The sequence below is a fragment of the Podarcis filfolensis genome (assembly GCF_964270895.1).
Source record: "Podarcis filfolensis genome assembly, chromosome: 2".
NCBI lineage: Eukaryota > Metazoa > Chordata > Lepidosauria > Squamata > Lacertidae > Podarcis > Podarcis filfolensis.
The window spans coordinates 93,824,421-93,846,380 of NC_139605.1; the positions used below are offsets into that span (position 1 = coordinate 93,824,421).

General features: G+C 41.6%; 1 protein-coding gene across 3 annotated transcripts in view; it reads right to left on the reverse strand.

The window, feature by feature from the left end:
• DNAH17 (dynein axonemal heavy chain 17) overlaps positions 1-21,960 on the reverse strand; it is a 98,486-nt gene that overhangs the window by 46,880 nt on the left and 29,646 nt on the right. For 2 of the 3 annotated variants that reach the window (XM_083598392.1, XM_083598393.1), the window contains 21 exons: positions 21,150-21,398; positions 20,929-21,051; positions 19,336-19,683; positions 19,155-19,246; positions 18,019-18,145; positions 17,372-17,524; positions 16,945-17,070; positions 16,423-16,530; positions 15,890-16,021; positions 14,969-15,129; positions 14,712-14,868; positions 13,506-13,610; positions 12,165-12,322; positions 11,358-11,496; positions 10,729-10,956; positions 10,266-10,403; positions 9,890-10,022; positions 3,721-3,848; positions 3,484-3,632; positions 1,253-1,535; positions 639-812 (listed from right to left, as the gene is read on the reverse strand). In XM_083598392.1, coding sequence (XP_083454518.1) covers positions 639-812; positions 1,253-1,535; positions 3,484-3,632; positions 3,721-3,848; positions 9,890-10,022; positions 10,266-10,403; positions 10,729-10,956; positions 11,358-11,496; positions 12,165-12,322; positions 13,506-13,610; positions 14,712-14,868; positions 14,969-15,129; positions 15,890-16,021; positions 16,423-16,530; positions 16,945-17,070; positions 17,372-17,524; positions 18,019-18,145; positions 19,155-19,246; positions 19,336-19,683; positions 20,929-21,051; positions 21,150-21,398 — 3,411 coding nt within the window. Of the gene's footprint in view, positions 1-638; positions 813-1,252; positions 1,536-3,483; positions 3,633-3,720; positions 3,849-9,889; positions 10,023-10,265; positions 10,404-10,728; positions 10,957-11,357; positions 11,497-12,164; positions 12,323-13,505; positions 13,611-14,711; positions 14,869-14,968; positions 15,130-15,889; positions 16,022-16,422; positions 16,531-16,944; positions 17,071-17,371; positions 17,525-18,018; positions 18,146-19,154; positions 19,247-19,335; positions 19,684-20,928; positions 21,052-21,149; positions 21,399-21,960 lie in introns of those variants that run through there. The other variant, XM_083598394.1, reaches the window with a different exon arrangement.

The window sequence follows — 21,960 nt, forward strand, 5'->3', positions numbered from 1 at the left end:
TACTTTCCTCTCAGTCTAACCCACCTCACAGGGTTGTTGTGAGGATAAACTGGGAGAGAGGACTGTATACACCACTTCCTTTGTGAGCTCCTTGAAGGGAAGCTAAAATATAAATGTAATAATAATAATAATAATAATAATAATAATAATAATAATAATAATAGAGCTCTGAAAAACCATACGTGATGCAGTTTTGTCCTTCTCCAGATGTAATTTTCTATTTCTTCTTATCCTTGCATGAATGAGCATTTGCCTCCCAACTGATGAACTGCAATGCTTCTGCACTGATGGCATGCCAGAAGCAAATTCCTGCATATGCCATGACTAGTAGCCACTGGTGAGGAAGGGAGTTACAACATGCAAGGCTCTTTTTGTTGTTGCCCCGTGCCTAAATAAGCATGTAAACAAGACTGAATACCTGACTCTGTGGGATGGAGCAGGAACCCTGTGACCTGAGGCAGACATATTCCTACGTATATAAACCAAGAACACTCTTAGCATACTGTTCCTACTCTTTACTGGGATACTGAGCTGATGCAGGAATTTTCCTCAGCACTGGTTTCTATTTTGTAGCACCATAGGGGAAAAGCAATTAAAATGAAATATGAACGGGAAGAAAAATGGGTTTTAGCCATTACCTGCAATGGGACGTCTGGATCCAACTCAAATACAGGCACTTTATCAGTCCAAGGCATGAACTTTTTTGTATCGGAGTCAATGTAATAGTCAAAAATAGTCCCCTGGGAAGGAAACTTGATGGTTTTAAACTCATTTACCCACCATTTGCTGAACTCCACACGATAGTCTACAAGCTGGTGAGGAAAAGAGGGACATTTAACATGCTTTTTATGTTTATTTGATCATAGATATATTAAGTGGCCACAGAGAATGTCAGAAACATAAAAAACGAATCCTATCAAAACCAAACAATTAAAAAAATGTGAATACAGACATGCTGCTTCCCTAAGAGAGAGTGATGTGGCTGGGGTTCCACACAGCTGTGCCCTCATGGGAAATGTGGCACTGACAAAGCACCAAGCAATCCAGGCAGGATGCACAGAAAGCAGATTTAAAAGGTTACCACAGCCACAAGGAAGCGATTTTTGGTGCCAGCCTTGTCATTGGGGTAGCATTTGAAGAGGCATCTAGACAAATGGCCCCTGTGTACATAAATGCTGCTTAATGCACCACTGGGCAATAATACCCTGAAGGTATGGAAGCAGAACACAGTAATTTAAATTTCTAAAGGTACCTGATCTTGGAACATCGCTCCTCCAAAGGCCCAGAAACAAGCAAAGACAAAATAGAGCTCGTACAGCTCTTTGGAAGAATCCGGAGGCGTGTTGACTGGGGTTAAGAGGCATTCTAGAAGGTACAGGATCGTTTGTATCACCGTCACTTCAGGTACAGGCGTTATCTTCTTGAACCCAAACTTCAGCTTATCCAAACACGTGGGCAAGTATTTATCAAACAGGATCATCAAATTGGCTTTTTCAGACTGTACTTCCCGACGCTCAATCCAGCTGCTCACCACTCTGTACGGTGATATAAAATTACTTATTCAATGTGATGCATTCTCTCATGCATGGAACATGCACGTTCTACTTCAAGCAAGCATTATACCCCATTTCTCTTACTTAAACTGCATCGTTTTCAGAGTGCAGAGGAACCATTTTCTTATTCGGCTGTTGGGCAACATGAAACTTGCTTCCCTATTATAGACATGAGCCACATGTGTTCTAGGAAGCGAAGCACTGCATTTGTCTCCCTACAATTTCAGATCCTAACCTCCATTGTTTAATTCACCTTGCTGAAATCCCATTGATGATGAAATTAAGGCCTCAGTAGATCTTTATTTTGCAGAACAAGAAAACATGAACCTGTGACATAACAAGAGCCCAATGGCTAGGGGAGGGTGTTTAGTGCTACTTTCAAATAATTTTCATGACTGAACCCAGTGCTCATAGGTAAGTCATAATCTTTAATCATCACAATAATTTTCCCACTTATAAAATGGTTTGAAGTAAGAAGGACTGCAAATTTCTTTATAATGGGAAACGTGTTATTTATTCATTTCATCCCTTTCATGATGGTTTACAATTAAAAAAAAAACAAAACTCCAAAGCTCCTCCAGATGCCCTTTTTTCAGCATTCTTCCTGATCTGCTTGCGCAAAACTTGCTTGTGAGGTGTTTATTGATTCAGTCATGTCACACTTTTCAATGCACTTCCAAAAGCACAAGAAGTTTGCTTAAAAAAGAAGAGGATCTGCTGTGCTAGATCAACAGAACCTTTTACTCCACTTTAAAAGCACAAACCAAAATTCTGGCATGGGGCTTGAATCTCAACGGCAAATACCAATGGTCTCTAGGCACCCAAAGGAATATGACAAAAAAGTAAGATATTGGGAGACCAGCAACAGACAACACAGGCAGTGCACCCAAAAATTACTAAAATACAATGAAATTCAACAGCAAAATCAGACCAATTACACTCTTCAATTTATCGGGGAACCTAGTGGAGGGGGGATGAGTCTGGTTAATAATGAGCGCTCACACCTTCCTTTGTGGACGCCCTTTGCAGAACTGCGCACAGCACCGTGACCCACTGGGACCACCAGCTGGTTGGGCTGGCCTGCCTCCCTGCACTAGTCATTGGAGGTTCCTGCCAAACCTCAGTTAACCAATCAGCCCTGCAGGGAGGTGGGGCCAGCTAGGGGAAGAAAGATTCCCAAGAGGTTTAAAGACTGTCTCAAGGCAAATCTTAAAAAAATGTAATATAAACACTGACAACTGGGAAACACTGGTCTGCGAGTGCTCCAGTTGGAGAATAGCCTTTACCAAAGGTGTCATGGACTTTGAAGACACTCGAACTCAGAACGCAAGGGAGAAACGTGCTAAGAGGAAGGCACATTTGGCAAATCTATACTGTGATCAACTCCCGCCAGGGAAACAACGTCTCAACTGTGGAAGGACGTGTGGATCCAGAAATGGCCTCCACAGTCGCTTACGGACTCATTGTTAAAACCGTGTTTATTGGAAGACAATTTTACTCGGCTACGAGTGATTGCCAAATAATAATAAGAAGACATTTAACAAGAAGCCACCACTGGAACTGGATTTCTCTCACCCACCTTCAGTCACATCTATGTCAAAACATAGATATGCACCATCAATTATTTACTACAGAAGTCTTGTAAAGATGCATCTCTTTGCACAGGCTGCCCCTGATCCATGAGATCTAGACCTCGCACCACTGGATTTATGTATGGCTATAATATTGTTTTAGGGTGCTTTTATGTTGATTTGCACTGTTTTATGCACCTTAGATTTTTTAAAAATTATATATGAAGTGGCTTAGAAATATTTCAAAGTAAATAAATGAATGCATCAAGGGATGAAAGCTTTTCCTCTGTGTGCCATGAAGAAACTTGCTTTTGCTGCAAGCGAAGACACTCATATAATCAAAGGGAACTCAAACTCACGGATTCCAGCCAAGGTCAGCAGGGTTAATGTACAAGATTCCTGCTCTGGACACTGTGGCGGGTGTTGCTGTTCTTAGGTGGCTGATCTCAAACACAAGCCTCATGGTGGGATTTAGTGGGATTCGCTCATTGCTTGCTAGGGTGAGCACCTAGGAGGGAGAGAAACAAGTATGGTGTGACTTCTTCATCTTGCTGATGTGGAAACCAACAATTTTATCTCTGACTTCCTGTACTGACCTTGTTGTCATCCATAACCGTATTCAAAGACTCAATCCACATCGGATCGATATCTCCATCCAGAACAATCCATTTTGGTCCACGATGAGTTATATTAGCGAGATCACGCATGATAGTTGAAAACAAGCCTACGCAGAACACAAAGAAATTCACACTGATTTTCACTGTTTACACATCACTCTTCCATTTTAAACTAAACTTTTGACGTAGAGAAATCATTTGAGAAGTACAGCTTCTAAATGTTGTTTGTATATAACATTGGTCCAGTATACCTGAAGGAGCGTCTCCACTCCCATCGTTCAGCCTGGACACTGAGGCCCAGCACCGAGGGCCTTATGGCAGTTCCCTCACTGCAAGAAGTGAGGTTACAGGGAACCAGGCAGAGGGCCTTCTCGGCAGTGGCACCCGCCCTGTGGAACGCCCTTCCCATCAGATGTCAAGGAAATAAACAACTACCTGACTTTTAGAAGACATCTGAAGGCAGCCCTGTTTAGGGAAATTTTTAGTGTTTGATGTTTTATTGTGTTTTTAATTTTCTATTGGAAGTCACCCAGAGTGGCTGGGGAAACCCAGTCAGATAGGTGGGGTATAAATATATTATTATTATTATTATTATTATTATTATTACAGATATGATAGTTCATCATAGAAGTATAAAGCAGTGTATACATTTTGTAAATAGATGCATTTTCTCAAATATGTAATACAGTGGTACCTCGGTTTAAGAATAGTCCAGTTTAAGAACGAATTGGTTTACAAACTCCAAAAACCAGAAATAGTGTCTTTGTTTGAGAACTTTACTTCGGTCTAAGAATGGAATCCGAACGGTGGAAGGGCACCGATGGTGGGAGGCCTCATTAAGGAAAGCACACCTTGGTTTAAGAATGGTTTTGGTTTAAGAATGGACTTCCGGAACGGATAAAGTTTGTAAACCGAGGTACCACTGTAAAGCCTAAAAAACTGTGACATAGTAGGATTTCATCCTGCTAAAACATGCATACCTGTGAACAGCTCATACAGCTCCAGCTGAGATCAGTTTACAGTGGTACCTCGGGTTAAGTACTTAATTTGTTCCGGAGGTCCGTTCTTAACCTGAAACTGTTCTTAACCTGAAGCACCACTTTAGCTAATGGGGCCTCCTGCTGCCGCCATGCAGCCAGAGCACAATTTCTGTTCTCATCCTGAAGCAAAGTTCTTAACCCAAGGTACTATTTCTGGGTTAGCGGAGTCTGTAACCTGAAGCGTATGTAACCTGAAGCGTATGTAACCCGAGGTACCACTGTAGTTCATGAGGAGGGAGTCTGTGACTCTTCCATGTCACTCACCAAGCTGGCAAATGGGGGTTGTTCTACAACAACATCTGGAAGAGACACAGGCTCCCCATCCCTGGTCTAGAGGGACCCAATTCATATGGCGTTCACTTTAGAGAAGATCAAATCTCATGACTCTGAATAACTAGAGGAAACCTGGAAGCCTAATTTGTTTTTTTGTTTTTTTTAAATAAATTTTTATTGGAGTTTTACAAAAGAGAAAAATAAAAGTTCACAGAATAAAAAGCCATAGATAAAAATAAACATTACAAAAAAGAAAATACAAAAAATACACAAAAGAAAAACAACAGCTAATTAAGAAAAACTAAGTTTGGAAAAAGAAATAAAACAAATCCATTTTTCCCAATATCCTCAGATTCATGTGCTTATGTTCTTGACCTCCTCACACCTCCCCCCTTTTGTATTCCCATTTACATACTTGATCCAGCAAATTCTTACCCTCTTTCAAATATTTTAACTTTATATCATAACATATTATACGACGATATTTTTAACCATTTATCAATACCTTTTTTACATAATCTTATTAACTTTTGTCACTAATTACCACTTATTACCAATCCAAGCATAGTTTTAACATTCATTAATTTTATAGTATTTCTGAAGATAGTCTTTAAATTTCTTCCAGTCTTCTTCCACCAACTCTTCTCCCAGGTCTCGGATTCTGCCAGTCATTTCCGCCAATTCCATATAATCCATCAGCTTCATCTGCCACTCTTCCAGGGTGGGTAGCTCTTGTGTCTTCCAATACTTTGCGATGAGAATTCTTGCTGCTGTTGTTGCATACATAAAGAAAGTTCTGTCCTTCTTTGGCACCAATTGGCCGACCATGCCCAAGAGAAAGGCCTCTGGCTTCTTAAGGAATGTATATTTAAATATTTTTTTCATTTCGTTATAAATCATCTCCCAGAAAGCCTTAATCTTTGGGCATGTCCACCAAAGGTGAAAGAATGTTCCTTCATTTTCTTTACACTTCCAACATTTATTGTCGGGCAAATGATAGATTTTTGCAAGCTTGACTGGTGTCATGTACCACCTGTATATCATTTTCATAATATTCTCTCTTAGGGCATTACAAGCCGTAAATTTCATACCTGTGGTCCACAACTGTTCCCAGTCAGCAAACATAATGTTATGACCAACATCTTGTGCCCATTTAATCATAGCAGATTTAACTGTTTCATCCTGCGTGTTCCATTTTAGCAGCAAGTTATACATTCTTGAAAGTGTTTTAGTTTTGGGTTCTAACAATTCAGTTTCCAATTTTGATTTTTCCACCTGGAAACCTATTTTTTTATCCAAATTATAAGCCTCTCTTATTTGAAAATAGTGCAACCAATCTCGCACCTTGTCTTTTAATTTCTCAAAACTCTGCAATTTCAATTTATCTCCTTCTTGTTCCAATATTTCCCAATATTTCGGCCATTTGGCCTCCATATTGGACTTTTTCAATGCCTTTGCTTCCATTGGTGACAACCACCTTGGGGTTTTATTCTCCAGTAGGTCTTTATATCTTAGCCAGACATTAAACAATGCTTTCCTGACAATATGGTTTTTAAATGCTTTATGAGCTTTAACCTTGTCGTACCACAAATATGCATGCCACCCAAAAACATTGTTAAAACCTTCTAAATCCAAAATGTCTGTGTTTTCAAGAAGCAGCCATTCTTTCAGCCAACAAAATGCGGCCGATTCATAATAAAGTTTCAGGTCTGGCAGGGCAAAACCACCTCTTTCTTTAGTATCAGTTAATATTTTAAATTTTATTCTGGGCTTCTTGCCCTGCCAGACAAATCTAGAGATATCTCTCTGCCACTTCTTGAAACAGTCCATCTTGTCCAAAATTTGCAAAGATTGAAACAAAAATAACATCTTTGGCAATACATTCATCTTTATAGCCGCAATTCTGCCCAACAAGGAAAGCTTCAGGTTTGACCATATCTCTAAATCTTTCTTCACTTCCAACCAACATTTCTCATAGTTGTCTTTAAATAGATTTAAGTTCTTAGCAGTCATGTTAACCCCCAAATATTTAACCTTCTTTACTATTGTTAGACCTGTCTCCTTCTGAAACCTTTCTTTCTCAATCGGTGTTAAATTTTTCTCAAGAACTTTAGTTTTTGACTTGTTCAACTTAAAACCAGCCATCTGCCCAAATTCTTGAATCACTTCCAAAACTCTTTTCGAACTAGATTCTGGCTCCTGTAATGTTAAAACTAAGTCATCTGCAAATGCTTTCAATTTATATTGCTTAGCTCCGACCTGAATGCCTTTAATCAAACAGTCCCTTCTAATCATGTTCAATAGTACCTCCAGGACTGAAATGAACAACAATGGGGAAATTGGGCAGCCTTGTCGTGTACCTTTCTCTATCTTAAATCCCTCTGTCACCACATTGTTAACAATTAATTTAGCCTTTTGTTCTGAATAAATTGCACTTATACCATTTTCAAACCCTTGACCCACCCCCATCCCCTGAAGATTTTTCTTCATAAAACCCCAAGAAATGTTGTCAAAGGCTTTCTCCGCATCTATGAAAATTAAAACTGCTTTAGTATTTATATTCACTTGCAACTTCTCCAAAATGTTAATTATGTTCCTCGTATTGTCCGACAAGTGTCTACCCGGGAGGAAGCCAGCTTGGTCCTTATGAATCTCTTCCAATAGTACTTTTTTTAACCTATTAGCCAAAATGTCAGCAAATATTTTGTAATCCACATTAAGGAGAGATATGGGGCGGTAGTTCTTAAGTTGCGTCTTTTCAGACTCAGTTTTCGGTATAAGTGTAATGTAAGCTTCCTGCCACGACTCCGGCGCCTTTTTCCCCTCTAATATCTCATTGCACACCTCCATTAGTGGCCGAATTAACCAATCTTTCAAAACTCTATAATATTTGGAGGTTAAGCCGTCTGGTCCTGGAGATTTACCCAACTGCATATTCTGAATGGCACCCTCCACTTCCTGTTCTGTAATTTTGTCACTCAACATTGTCTTTTTTTCTTGAGAAATTTTTTGTAATCCATTTTTCCTCAGGAATTGGTCTAACTCAGCCTCTTTCTGTGGCCCTTGTGTGTAGAGTTGTTTAAAATATCTCTGGAAGCAGTTTCTAATTTCCAATGGATTCTGTATGGTCTTTCCATTTACCTCCAAATTTGTAATAGTATTTAATTTCTGTCTTTTCTTCATCTGCCATGCTAGCAGTTTCCCACATTTGTTAGCCGATTCAAAAGATTTTTGTCTCATCTGCTTAATTTTCCATTCCACTTCCTGATTTGTCATTTTCATATATTGTACTTGATATAACTTAATTTCTCTCAGAATCTCTTGGGATTTTGGTTTCGCTCTTAGTCTCTTCTCTCCTTCTTTTATTTTTTCCAAAATTTTATCTTTTTTCTCATTTTGGGTTCTCTTCTTTATTGCGTTCTGTTGGATCAAAAACCCTCTCATGACCGCTTTGCCTGCGTCCCAGATTGTTCTTTTTTCAACCGTAGTATTCAAATTTATCTCGAAATAATCTCTCAAAGTTTTTTGGGCCTTCTTAGTCACCTCCTGGTCTCTGAACAGGGTGTCATTCATCCTCCATCTAAAAGAACCGATTGGCATTAGTTTCATCTCCATCTTCACTGCATTGTGGTCGGAGCAAGTTTTTGGGCATATTTCCACTTTTCGTATCTTAGGTGCCAGACCTCTAGTTATCCATATTTGATCAATTCTTGTCCAGGTCATATTGGCTTCAGAGAAGAATGTTCCCTCCCTTCCAAGGGGGTTTTTAGTTCTCCAAATATCAGTAAGGTCCATATTGTCAACTAGTTCAAAAAAAGTTTTTGGTAGTCTGCCGTCTTTAGTTACCACCTGTCTCTGCGACTTATCCATGTTTGTAGATACCACCCCATTCATATCTCCCATCATAATGATGTTATAGTCCAGATAGTCCAACAATGTCTCATGCAATTTCTTTAAAAATTCAGATTTCCCCTCATTTGGTGCATATACTCCTACGATCAAGTATTTTTCACCTTGTAGTTGGATCTCAATTGCGACAAACCTTCCTTGTTCATCTTTAAAAACAAATTTCGGTGATAGGCTCTCTTTAGCGTAAATAACAACTCCTCTCTTTTTAACTTTGTCCGATGAAATGAATTCTTGGCCCAGTCTTTTATTAATAAGAACTTTTCTGTGGAGCCTTACCACATGGGTTTCCTGCAAACAAATTAAGTCCAATTGTTCCTTTTTCAATATATGAAAGACTTTCCTCCTCTTCTCCGGAGAGTTACTGGAAGCCTAATTTGAGCCAGTAATTCTCATGTAGAATCACTGGCAACTTCCTTGTTTCGGGTAACTGTATGTCAAACCAGTTTAAGGGGATTTCAGAGTAAGTACATTTTGAAAAATTTCATTTCTTGGGATTCACTCTGCTGAAATTGGCACAAACAACCATGGGGCTAGGGGTGGGAGGTCAAAGGCAATTTACAACTCTTACTTTCATACGGAAGCACTTTTAAATGACAAAAAATTGAACAACATCACTCATTAAAAATGCACCAGGTCAGTCCTGGTGCCCTGCCATTTCCCCATGCTAAAAAAGAACATATTGGGTCTGGAAAAGGATCAATGCTGGAAAGAAAATGTAAAAAAATCTGATTAGTTTCAGCAGAAATCTCATGTGGAAGCAAAATTTTGACAATGCTGTCAGGGTAGGGTTTGGGTTTTCTCTTCTGAGAGGAAAATCTTGGAATTTAAACTTCACGCTTCTAGGATACAGCCCTAAGGTATAATGTTTCTCCTTTTTGTGTATCTGGAGATTTATACTACTCGTTATTTCTGGGATTATTTCCTACCATCTTTCCATTCTCTGGTAGCAGGATTAATGATTCCAAATAGTTCATCACAGGTTACAGCTTTAGGGTCAAGGTCAATAGCTACAGGTTTTCTTTTCATCAGTTGGTAAGTTTTATTCAGAGATTTCAGAACCTGTCAGGAGAAAGGCAAAGACTGGGATGGAGCTTCCGAATGCTTCTGTAACATCAGAGAATATCAAAACACAACCACCCCCAAACTGTACCTTTTGTTCCAGTATAATGTATCTCACAAAGCTATTTTTCTACTCTTCGGGGCTGTGGATCACTTGAACAATGAGTTGCTTGCTAATTATCATAATGTTTTGGAATGGACTCCCTAGTGATGGAGCCCTAACCGTAGGCTCATAGCTCCTACCTGAGATTTGCCACAGCCTGCATTTCCAATCACAAACACAGAATGGCGAACTTGGAGTAACTCTTCCAGCTGTACCACCTTCAGCACAAAACTCTCCTCAGGTTGTAGCTTGAGCTCCAGAACGGACTGTTTGATTATCTGAGAAGACAAGAAATGTGTTTACAAGTCCAAGCCCCAGTGTACCAGGGGGTATAATTCTTGTTCAGGGGCTCATTCCTCAGTCCCAGGGATGGTATAGAACTGAAGCCATGATCTGCTATAAATGATGGGATTATTGCGCAGATACAATCCCAGGTGTCCAAACAAGAAAATGAACAAATCGCCAAAAGCTTTCTGAGCAGGGCTCTTTTCCAGAGGTCTCCATGGCAACAGGGTTTTCCCCAGTGAAGTCACACACAAAAAAGAGGCCAGACATTCAAATCTCTTAATTATACTGCTTCACAGCCAACTAAAGCAGATTCACCTTTTCAAAGTTTAGATCACGCTTCCTAGGCACATCCAGCGCTGGGAAAAGGTCTCCGATGAGTCCCATGAAGACAGGCAAGTCATCCGTCACAATCTTGGGGATGTTAAAGTCTCGCAAAGCTCTCATGAGAACCTGGTCTTCTGCCCGTCCTGGGTCTCCTCTCTTGAGTGAACCAGCCACCACTAGCACAGACTTGATAGCTCTCAAACCCCAGTCATAGTGATCCTGTCAGACATATGGCAACAACTTCGCATTGCATGTAAACAGAAGGACATCGCTTAAAACCAGTCAGGAAAGGCATCCCTCCACTTTCAAAGAAGGCAAGGAAAGTTGTTTATGTTCCTTTGAGGTGGGTACAGTAGCACGGGCACCCTTTGTTACCATAGCCATAAGGCTTTAGGCTCACTTCTGGAGGTGAGTGGTGAGAGGCAGCCATTTTTTAACATTCCAATATTCTACCTCTGCATATCCCTGCTGATTTTCTATGACAGGATGAATTTTGGGGTGGAATACAACCACTTTTAAGTAATTTTTTAAAAAAAGCCCTGTCAGTGTACTCTTGCAAACTCTTCATTGCACTAAAAAAACTCAGTGTCAAACAGGCTTGGTGAACAATGTTCAATTACCTGCTTTGAAAGCAGCTCCTTACACAGTGTGTAGAGAGTAATAAACTTCCTAGCTAGAAGCCTGGCTTCAATGAAACCTTCAGCAACAAGCATGATTTCACAGATAAGCTCGAAATCAGGAACAACCATCGCACAGGGCCTGAAAAGAGAGAAATGAGACAATTAACATCTGGTGCGATTACGCTGCTGAGACAACAGTCAATCTTTCCTTTAGGCTGCAGTGAATATTCAGTGCAAATGTCAGATATGATTAAATTCAAACGCCGACCATTCATTTCCCACTTACACTCGGTCTCGTTTTGTTTCCACTGTTTTACACACTGTATAATCTGCCCTGACTCCCGAGAGCTTCCATGTTGGCGATCCAGGCCTGTGCAAAAGAGTAACTCTCTCTTCCCTCAACACGCTTTCCAAATCTATTCATGGTATCCTTCACGTGGCCCTATCCTCAACAGCTCAATAAATCTCATTGGCGCTACTACTCCCACATTACTTCTCTGGGCAGAGTGACACATCACATGACTGTGGCAAAATGGCAATGGAGGTGGGGGAAGTGCGGCATGCAAGAAAGAAGCATGGGCCTGGAACTTGGCCAGAAGTGAAGGGTGTGGGAAGAATGAAGCAACTGCCTGTCCCTTCCTCAGAATGGAGAGAGCAAAGGTATTAGGAGCCCAGGGAGGGAAGGAGGGAGGCTGGCTGGCTAGAGGCATCCCAACTCCGCTGCCCAAGAAATCTGGCCAGCTCATGCATTATTGTGATAATCCCTTACCAGTTATTTTCCCCAGAATAGTGGCTGCATGTTAGTACCTGAACAAAGCTTTCAAATTTTCAGGCAGCTCAGTACGGCCGGCATATCCAGGATTCATAGTAATAAACATTCCAACGGTTGGAATAAGAGAAATGGTCTCTCCAAGGAAGTTGAAAACCTTCTTTTTGGCTCTTATGGCATCTTGAACACATTTAACCTTTCAAGTAAAACAAAGTCTTAAGAGTTGTTCCTATGAGGTCTTCAGTAAGATAATGAAATATGGTGCTGAAGATAAATGCAGACATATTAACAAGTTTTTCCATAACCAACTGCAGTCAATGAAACCTAAAGACATGTAGGATGCATCAAGAACTAGGAAATAATTGCACACTTGAGCTAACCAAGTTCCAGGATACTCAACAAACTAGGCTTGACTTAAAATGACGTGCAAGGAGTGGGAGGCCTTCTGCACAAGCTTTTGAAAGCTGCAGATTGCTCTCCTCCTTGAAGCAATTTTGTGGGGCCCAGCTTCATTGACTGGCAAATTTACTCATACAGAATGAGGGGAGTATTTCCTCACTCTGAACTGACCTCATAATGTTAAAGGTAAAGGTAAAGGTACCCCCGACTATTAGGTCCAGTCGCGGATGACTCTGGGGTTGCGTGCTCATCTCGCTCTATAGGCCGAGGGAGCTGGCATTTGTCTGCAGACAGCTTCCGGGTCATGTGGCCAGCATGACTAAGCCGCTTCTGGCGAACCAGAGCAGCATACTGAAACGCCGTCTACCTTCCCGCTGGAGCGGTACCTATTTCTCTACTTGCACTTTGACGAGCTTTTGAACTGCTAGGTTGGCAGGAGCAGGGACCGAGCAACGGGAGCTTACCCCATCGTGGGGATTCGAACTGCCGACCTTCTGATTGGCAAGCCCTAGGCTCTGTGGTTTAGACCACAGCGCCACCTGTGTCCCGACCTCATAATGTTACCAGAATGCTAAATCTGGCTGGTTGCAGATGTGACACTGATGGCATCAGGGTTCTCCCTCAACTGTCACCTACAACAGCCAATCCATTGGGCCACAGCAGAGTTTAATAAGTTAAATTAATTACATTTCATTACATCCCATTACACTGCATTATGTAAGTTTCAGTCATAGCAGATAGTGAGACAAATGGCGTAGGTTTTAGTGGACACTGAAGTGCAGAGGAATGGAAAAGTGCTGATTGTGGCATACCAAAAACAGAACAGAAATAGCTACCTCCTTACAGCCTATCATTCCCAAGGGACTTGTATTGATCCTAGAGACGAATGGCTAGCATTTGACTGCAGCGATAAAGCTGAAAGGACTATGAAATCCAGGCTATTTGCACACAATGAATGGAAACCTAAGGAGAATCTTTACCTGTACAGCAATTACAGACAAGACTTCCACCGAAATCCGATTGAATTCATCAAAACATCCCCATGCACCTGTCTGGGACAATCCTTTGTAAATATTTCCGCAGGACTAGAAAGGAAAGGCACAGGCATTTGTTTGTGGACCATCACATTCAATCAATTAACTAGTTAATATATCCTGTTTATGTATTGTTTTGCTATATTTTAAAACACAGGAAAACACATTGTAGCACAAGAACAGATGAGTGGGAAGAGAGGAAGTGCTGGAAGGAACAAGCAGCCTGTTGTTTTCTAGGAAGCTTTTAGCGATATAATAAGGTATACAGTTGTATCTTAGTTTTCGAACAGCTTAGTTCTTGAAAGTTTTGGCTCCCAAACAATCCAAGCCTGGAGGCAACTGTTCCGGTTTTTGAACGTTCTTTTGGAAGCCGAATGTCTGATGGGGCTTCCGTGGCTTCCAATTGGCTGCAGGAGCTTCCTGCAGCCAATCAGAAGCCGCACTTTGGTTTTTGAATGCTTTAGAAGTCAAATGGACTTCCAGAACAGATTCTGTTTGACTTCCAAGGTATGATTGTACTTGAAACAAAATGTAGATCTGTGTCTGTAATAAATAAATAAATAAATAAATAAATAAATAAATAATTAATAATAATAATAATAATAATAATAATAATAATAATGAATTTGTTCTTATTTATACCCTGCCCTACTGGGTATAAATTTCTCCAGCCACTCTGGGAGGCTTACAGCATATCTAAAACATAATAAAAACATCACGCATTAAAAACCTCCCAAAACAGGCCTGCCTTCAGATGTCTTAAAAGTTGTGTAGTTCTTTATCTCCTTGACACCCGATAGGAGGGCGTTCCACAGGGAGGGTGCCACTACCAAGAAGGCCCTCTGCTTGGTTTCCTGTAACTTCACCTCTCACAGTGAGGGAACCAGCAGAAGAGCACCTCAGTGTTTTACAGTGCCCATTTTATTCTACGAAGCTGTAATGTGTTAGAAAAAGGTACAATGTTTTTTAAAAATAACAGATGTCCCTGCAGGTACACAAAATACTAGGAAAGTAGAGCGTTCTGTAATTATACCTCTGAATGGATTGCTGTTTACCTCACACTCCTGACTTCAGGGATGACTTTGGGTGCTTTTTGGCTGAATTAGGGACTCAGATATGACCCACTGTTACTTTTACTGCCTAGATCTTTACCTTATAGTCCATTTGCTCAGAGCAGTTGAAGACGTACACCATGATCCCCACTGCCCTTCCCAAGTCTTTGGTGGTCTCTGTCTTCCCTGTGCCAGCAGGGCCTGCAGGAGCTCCTCCCATGATCAAGTGGAGGGACTGTGTCAGGGTGATGTAACACCTGCAAAAAGATAGACATTTGGCATCATCCTAGTCAGCGCATGCCCTAAGAACATACGCTGGGCCAGGCTGAAGGCTATTCCAAGCTAAGCAGCTCATACCGGTCAGTGAGTGGCGTGATCACCAGCCGTGGAGTGTTGCCAAGGTACTCATAGGAATATTGGAGCTGAGCGTCACATATATTGGCATAGCAGTGTCCCTTTTCATCATCCCAACGATGCCTAAGTTGAGACTGCCAGGTAAAGGCCTGGGAGCTTTCCACCTGCAACCCAAATGCGAAACCATAATAAGTAAATTTCCAGTGGTTCCTGCTTATCTCCTTTTCTATCCACATAAGCTTTTATGTGTAGGAGGCTCGTAATGGCTTAAAGTTTTATAGAACCACAGAACTGTAGAGTTGGAAGGGACCCCAAAGATCATCAGCTCCAACCCCCTGCAGTGTAGGAATCCTGCCCACAGCCGTCCCTGGGTGGGCTTGAACCACCAACCTTCTGCTAAACAGCCAGACGCACTGACCCGTTGCGCCACAGAGACCTCATACTTAGTTCCTTTGGCAACTTTCTAGACATAAGCGCAGATTAAGTGGCCTTCTACTTCAGAGCCTATAGAGATTATTTACCCCCCAACAAACCACCAGAAAGAGAGACCACACCTCTGCATGCTGATAAATATTTATCAGAAGCCCAATGCATTTCAGCCAAAAAGGACTTCTTCAGGGTCTTCGATATATGAATAATATATTCTTTAATAACTCAAATGTAGTAACTCCCCCAAAGTGGACATAGTGGATTGACTATTTAATACTTTCGGGGGGAGTCTTGATAGGACTTAAGTTTGCATTTTTGAAAATCTTATTCATTGAAAGTGATACAGGGCTAGTCCTTAGCTTTCACTAAGTAAAGGATGGTTGAAGAATGAGTGAAGAGAACCACATTGCTATGTGAAATTGGCTTGAGAAGATTCTAAGAAAATGTGTGCTTCCAAAAAGCAAAGTACTATTTCACAGTCTTTACTGCATATACCTTTGCTAAAATCATTTTGGCAATGACATCTCTGGCATGGACATCAATGGTACAGATTGTCATAATCTTCATTCGGTCTCCTGGGGTTAAATTCCCAATGAGTAGTGTAATTAATGTGTTTAGCTGGTTAATCTGGGGAAAGAAAAATAAACATATTTAAGCGGTTTCCAATCTTTAACAACCATGAGACCTAGAGGCTTGCTGCACCTACTCGTCTAAAAAAACCCCCACACAAAACTGGAAGTTGCATTCAGAGGCGGAGCTAGCTGCTCTGGCACCTGGGGGCGGGGCGAGCATCCCAGGGGGGCAGGGCGGTGATGTCATCCCCCCTCAGGGATGACACCTGGGGCAAGGCAGGCCACACCCACTGCACCCCCTTCCTCCTCCAGTGGTTGCATTCAGTGACAGAGCTTGAGATGACATCTGTGTGATATGTTGTAGACACAAAAAACTGCCTACTATTCCGCTGAAGAATTTGCCACTGCAAATCTGAACACAGTCTGACAAAATCAGAGGGGGCTGCTGCTATGTACCTGCTTCTTATTGTAATCTTTAATAGCGTTTTCATAGCCTTCCTCCAGTCGTGAAAAGGCAATGCCAACCTCCGTTGTCCACCAGATCTGGGTACATGTTAAAGCAATCTGCAACAACAGCCAAAGAGTCCTATGAGATGGTGAAGCCAGGTGAAATGCCAGAACTGTCCTTAATTCAGGCTCTGCCCCTTGACCCCCAAATGTGCAGCTCTGGTGGGATGAGTGACTAGAAAAGAACCGGTCATACGGTGCCTTCCAGCTGACCCCTGGGCATCCTTGACCACTGGTCATGCTGGCAGAAGCCTGATAGGAATTGTAGTCCACAACATCTGGGGGGTACTGCACTGTCTACTAGACTTTATAAAGGCCTAATCCTACAAGCATGCTGAATGGCTCCACTTTGTTCCTCTGGTTATATTTACTCCCTATTAGAATGAACATCTGTTTCTGTTCCTCTTTTCTTTGCACTTCACAGGTTAAACATATAAAACATTGCATTTTGACTCTAGCCTTTTTGCTTACCTGTGCCGGGTAATCAAAGAGCCATTGCTCTCTTGGCTTTTCCTCATAAGTCACCACAGCTTCAGAAATCTCTTTGCGCAACGTGCTCTGCATTCTCTCCAGCACTCGGTTTAGCCAAACCTCCACCTAGGGAGCAAAACTCTCATGGTTATTTATTTTCCTTTACTTATTTCATTTATATCCCACCTTTTTTTCCTCTCCAAGGAGTTCATGGTGATGAACATGGTTCTTCCCCCTCACGACAACCTTGTGAGGTTAGGTTTAGGCTGAGAGGCAGTGACTGGCCCAAAGTCACCCAGGGAGCTTCACGGCTGAGTTGGGATTTGAACCCATGTCTCCCAGGTCCCAGTAAAAAACTCTAACCACCAGACCACACTGGCTCTCCATTTACATGGCCCATAGTGAATTTAAAATAATATCCACCAACCTGTCCAGAACAGTCACACTCCTTGTCAAAATCAACATACTCGTCTTCTTTGCTGTACATTCCCAAGCCAACCTTCAGAGGCTGCTCTTTTGCATCCAATTTGAATTTCAGCTTGGCCATACTATCAAATAGCTTGGACAAGTGACGGGATACCTTCAAGAAGATGATTGCGGTAATATTAGGATACAAAGTTTAGAAATATAGAAATAGAAGCGGTGGGAGAAGAGGACTAATGAAGATATATGAACAATGTTTCTAAAAAGAAGACCATTTTAGGAAGCCTAAAGGAAATGGGCACTGAACAATCTAAAACATCTGTGCTACATAGGATCTCCTATACTCCAACCAGGCCACTATTGTGACTGCCAATAGCTCCCCAAGGTCTTTCCCAGCCCACTACCCAAAATCTTTTTAAAATTGTAGACATTGTGGTCTGCTGCATGCCAAGGATGTGCAAATCCCACTGGGTTTGCAGCCCCTCTCCTCAGCTGCTGATCAGGTCCCAATGAGTACAGGTCCAAGTTATCTGTGATTTAGCCTCGGATGAAGTCGGATTTCTGGTAAAAGCTCTGGGATTCAAGGCCCCATTTTTTAAAATAAAAACAATTCTGAAGAAAGCCCAGGCATTCCATGAATGTATATCCTACCTCAACGGGGTCGTTGCCATTGGACAAAATATCCAGCAGGTCGGCAGAGGATACAAAGTAAAATCTGGGGAAAGCCAGTCTCTTTGTTTCCAGGTATTCAGCCAAAGCCTTTTCACAGAGTGCCAAGCTAATAAAAGGCAAGGTGGACAAGAGAGTGTGGGAGAAGCGTTGTGTTTATCATCATTAGCTGCACAGTGCGATTGCTGTACATGATGCTCAGTAATGTAACTAACTAACTAGACAGTTCTATGTCTATACAAACGAACAACGAAAGCACTCTAAACTGGGAGAAATGGTGCTTTGCACTGCTCCACTGAGATGCTTCAGATGTCATATCAAGGGAACTTATAAAACCTGGCATTCACATTATGCTTTCTATGTTCGCTACCACAGGCCATTTTCAAAGCCTCTTTAATCCTCATCATTTGACTGACATCTAAACACTTCTAATTGAAAGGAATACATGCTCAGCCCAAGTGTTAAAGCAGCTTATTCACATGGATGTTTACATTAATTACACCTGGGTCATTATAGATGCCAGGAGATACCATGGAAAGCAGTCAAGACCCAGGCAGAAAAGGTGTCAGGGTATGAAGGGTGAGCTGCTATTGGATTCCAGATCCCAGCTTAGGTGTTTGCTACATGCAGATTTCACCTCCTTTGTAAATGGTAGTCATGGTGCCTGTTCTGTTTCTCTTCAGTTCCGAATAATGGTTGCACCATGACAGGGCTGCCATTCAGTGCAAGCCTGAGAGATACTGTCTAAAGCACAGCAACAAATGCTATTCCCCAGCACTTCATGGTGCATAGCACACAAGTTTCATCTCTGGAAGTAAAAATCAAAATGCAAATTAAGTAACACATTACTTGGCTGCCTGAGGCAACTGCCGCACCCTGTCCAATGTTAGGGCCAGTCCTACTGCCATTTAAAACAAACCACTGATAAACAGGCATCTGCAACTGTCTTTCTGGGCCTAAAATTAAAAGACTTCTTAATTCAAGAAACTGCAACCAGAACCCTGTCCTAAATAACTGAACTTATGCAGCCTGTGATTTGCTTCTTCTCTCAGGAAGTAAATCCAGCCAGCTGCTTACACTTGACAAAATCAAGCAGGAAAATAAAACGCCTTCCTTACCTTTTTTGCAAGGACTCTAGTTTGTCATAGAGACCGGGTTTATTTGTTGCTTCAACCACATTCGGGGTTTTTACTGCATCAGCCATTAATTCCTGCAAGAAAAGAGGATGGACTTGTCAGCTGCTCCAGTTTTTGTCGTTTTTGCATGTGAAAATTAGGGCAGGTAAAGGGCCATGCCCACCTTAAAATCCTTGTCAATGGTATCAAAGCGCCTGGAGTCCTCTGGGAGCTGATTGCGAATGTCCTCTGAGCCAATGAAAATGCTTTCTAGGTGGCTCCAGGTTCTCTGGACTTCAAACCAGATGCTTATCACAGAGTCAGCTGTAGATAATTTCTGCTGCCAGCTGGAGACCTCCTGAAGGAAATGTGCTAAATACTTTGAAGTCATCAGGGTCTGGAGTTGCACTTGATTTTCTTCAAGGGTCTCTACCAGTGCCTCATCAGACTTGAGCATCATGGTCCCAGTTCTATGGTGGGGCTCGTGTTCAAATTGCATAGTTGACCAGGTACTATCAAGAGCCTTCAATACCTTCAAACAAAAGCAGCCAGGAAAGATTTTTAACCTGATAAGATTTCAAACTAAAAACTTGCAAAATGTCCATGAAATTCCAAGAATTAGTGAAGAGGCACTATGACGGTATTGTTCACCCTCCCTTTCTGAAACTACTTTAGCACTTCTTAAGGGTTAATATACTCTGAAGGAGCATGTTCCACTGCCAATTAATGGTACTGCTTCCGACCGTGGAGGCAGAACACATAATTTTGTTATTAAAAAAACCCCAACGGTCTATAATCCTGCCACATACTGCAAAATTCAGCACATTACGGGCTTTGTCAAACTATACTATAACATCTGTCAGTCAAATGGCTCTGAGGGAGGGCGGAACTCATAAAAGACTTAAACAATAAAATACACAAAATACAGCAAAGCAAAAATCAGTCATAATAATATCATAGTAAAAATAGCAACAGAGCAGCCGTTGCAACCAGTTAAGACGTAGAACAAAAAAATAAGAAAAAAGAAAAAGGATTTGCCCTATGCCAAAAAATAACAGAGTAAGCACCAAGTGAGCCTTTCTAGAGAGGGAATTCCTTAAGCGGGGGCCCACCACTGAGAAATCTCTCTCCCTGGTCACCATCTGCCTCGCCTCAGATGGCAAAGGAAGGAAAACCTCCATGAATGACCTTGGCAGGTGTTGCTCCTTCAGGTACCCAGGCCTTGAGCTGCATAGGGCTTTAGAGGCGAGCATTAAAAGAACCAGAAGACAGTGTGGTTCTTTAAGCATTGGAATATGGTGGTTCCACTCTCTGATCCCAGTCAGTAGACTCATGTGGCTGGAGTGTAACATTCTCATCCATTGCTCTCCCTGCTTTTGCCTCTGGCCTCAGTTACCACTGCCATGTCGACACTGAAATGGTGCTCGCAAAGGGATGTGGCTTTTTGGCTGAAAATGGTTCACCACCCAAGACATGGATGAACAAATCGATGATAAGGCATGTGTAGCCTTATCAAATTTTACGTGCATCTATTCTGAAGAGGAAATGCAGTATATAAAAGGAGGAAGTAAGAAACTTAAAATTTCTACGTATTTCACCTGTGCACAATATTATCAGGAATAATAATGTTAAAGTCAGAGAAGCCTATCTCAGATCTACTTCCAAATGTAGGAAATGAAGCGTTATCTTTCAGCATTTTTATAGGAGTGAGAAGCAGGAAGTATCTGAAAGCTGCATTTGATTGATGGGCATGGAATGGCTAGGGCAAGAGCAGTACCTTTTCCATCCCCGACTCTTTCACAGCCTTGTCCACAATACTGCGAACTTCATCCTCAAATTTGTGAAGATTCAGCTGAAGTAGATCTGCAAGCGTCGTCTCCTCAGACATGGTGAACTTCACCTGTTATAGAAGTAAAAGTTGGAAACAGAGCCAGATCAGTTGGTGACAGACGGATGAATGGAAAATTGTAGACACTCACTGTAGCCTGTATCAGTTACCTGTGTGGCCTCCATCAGTTCTTTCCAATGTCTATCTCGAATAGCTGGATTCTGGAGCTCAGTCACAGCTCGGAGAGAGGTCATCATATTTTTGACTGTGTTATCCAGTCCCACAAAAGCATCCCATGCTCTCATTTCCTTGTCTAAGGCTCTCACATCCTTAGCAAATTTCTTGCAATCAAGGTCCATTTGCTCGACATTAATCTCCTTCCACTTGGTTGTCTTCCAGTCATTAATACTTTCATTGACCTGAATGGGGGGGTGGGTCATAGTTTTTCCTGTTTTCGCTAACTGAATAAAATATTTACAATGCAACTATTTGGAACATTAATAGAACCTGCACCTCAAAGGGGAACAGAAATGTTATAGTGGGACCTTTCTAGATGTTGGGAAAAATGGATTTTACTTTAAAATCCTTTACTACTGATCACTTCTATCCACTGCGAGTATATCCCATCTTTCTACAAAAGGCAGTGGGTGTTTCTGTGCTGGAGATGGAGAAGTAAACTTTAATAAATTAAAAAGCTGAAGCTCCATAAAATGTCAGATCATATGTTGTGAGGAAGGGAGTACCCTTGCCACGTTCACCATATGCTATTTAAGGGCTACATGAACAAGCTTGCATTTGGATGCAACAGCATGCAATCTCTATAGAAGTAAATACAGAAAACACCCAGTAGTCGCCAAATTACTACCTTTGTTCTTGGGGAAATTATCAGAGTGGTACTGGGAGCAGAACTTGGAAATCACTTCCTGCCCTTTCTGCCAACAACGTCCTTTGGTCCGCAACTCCATTTCTTCCATTATCACA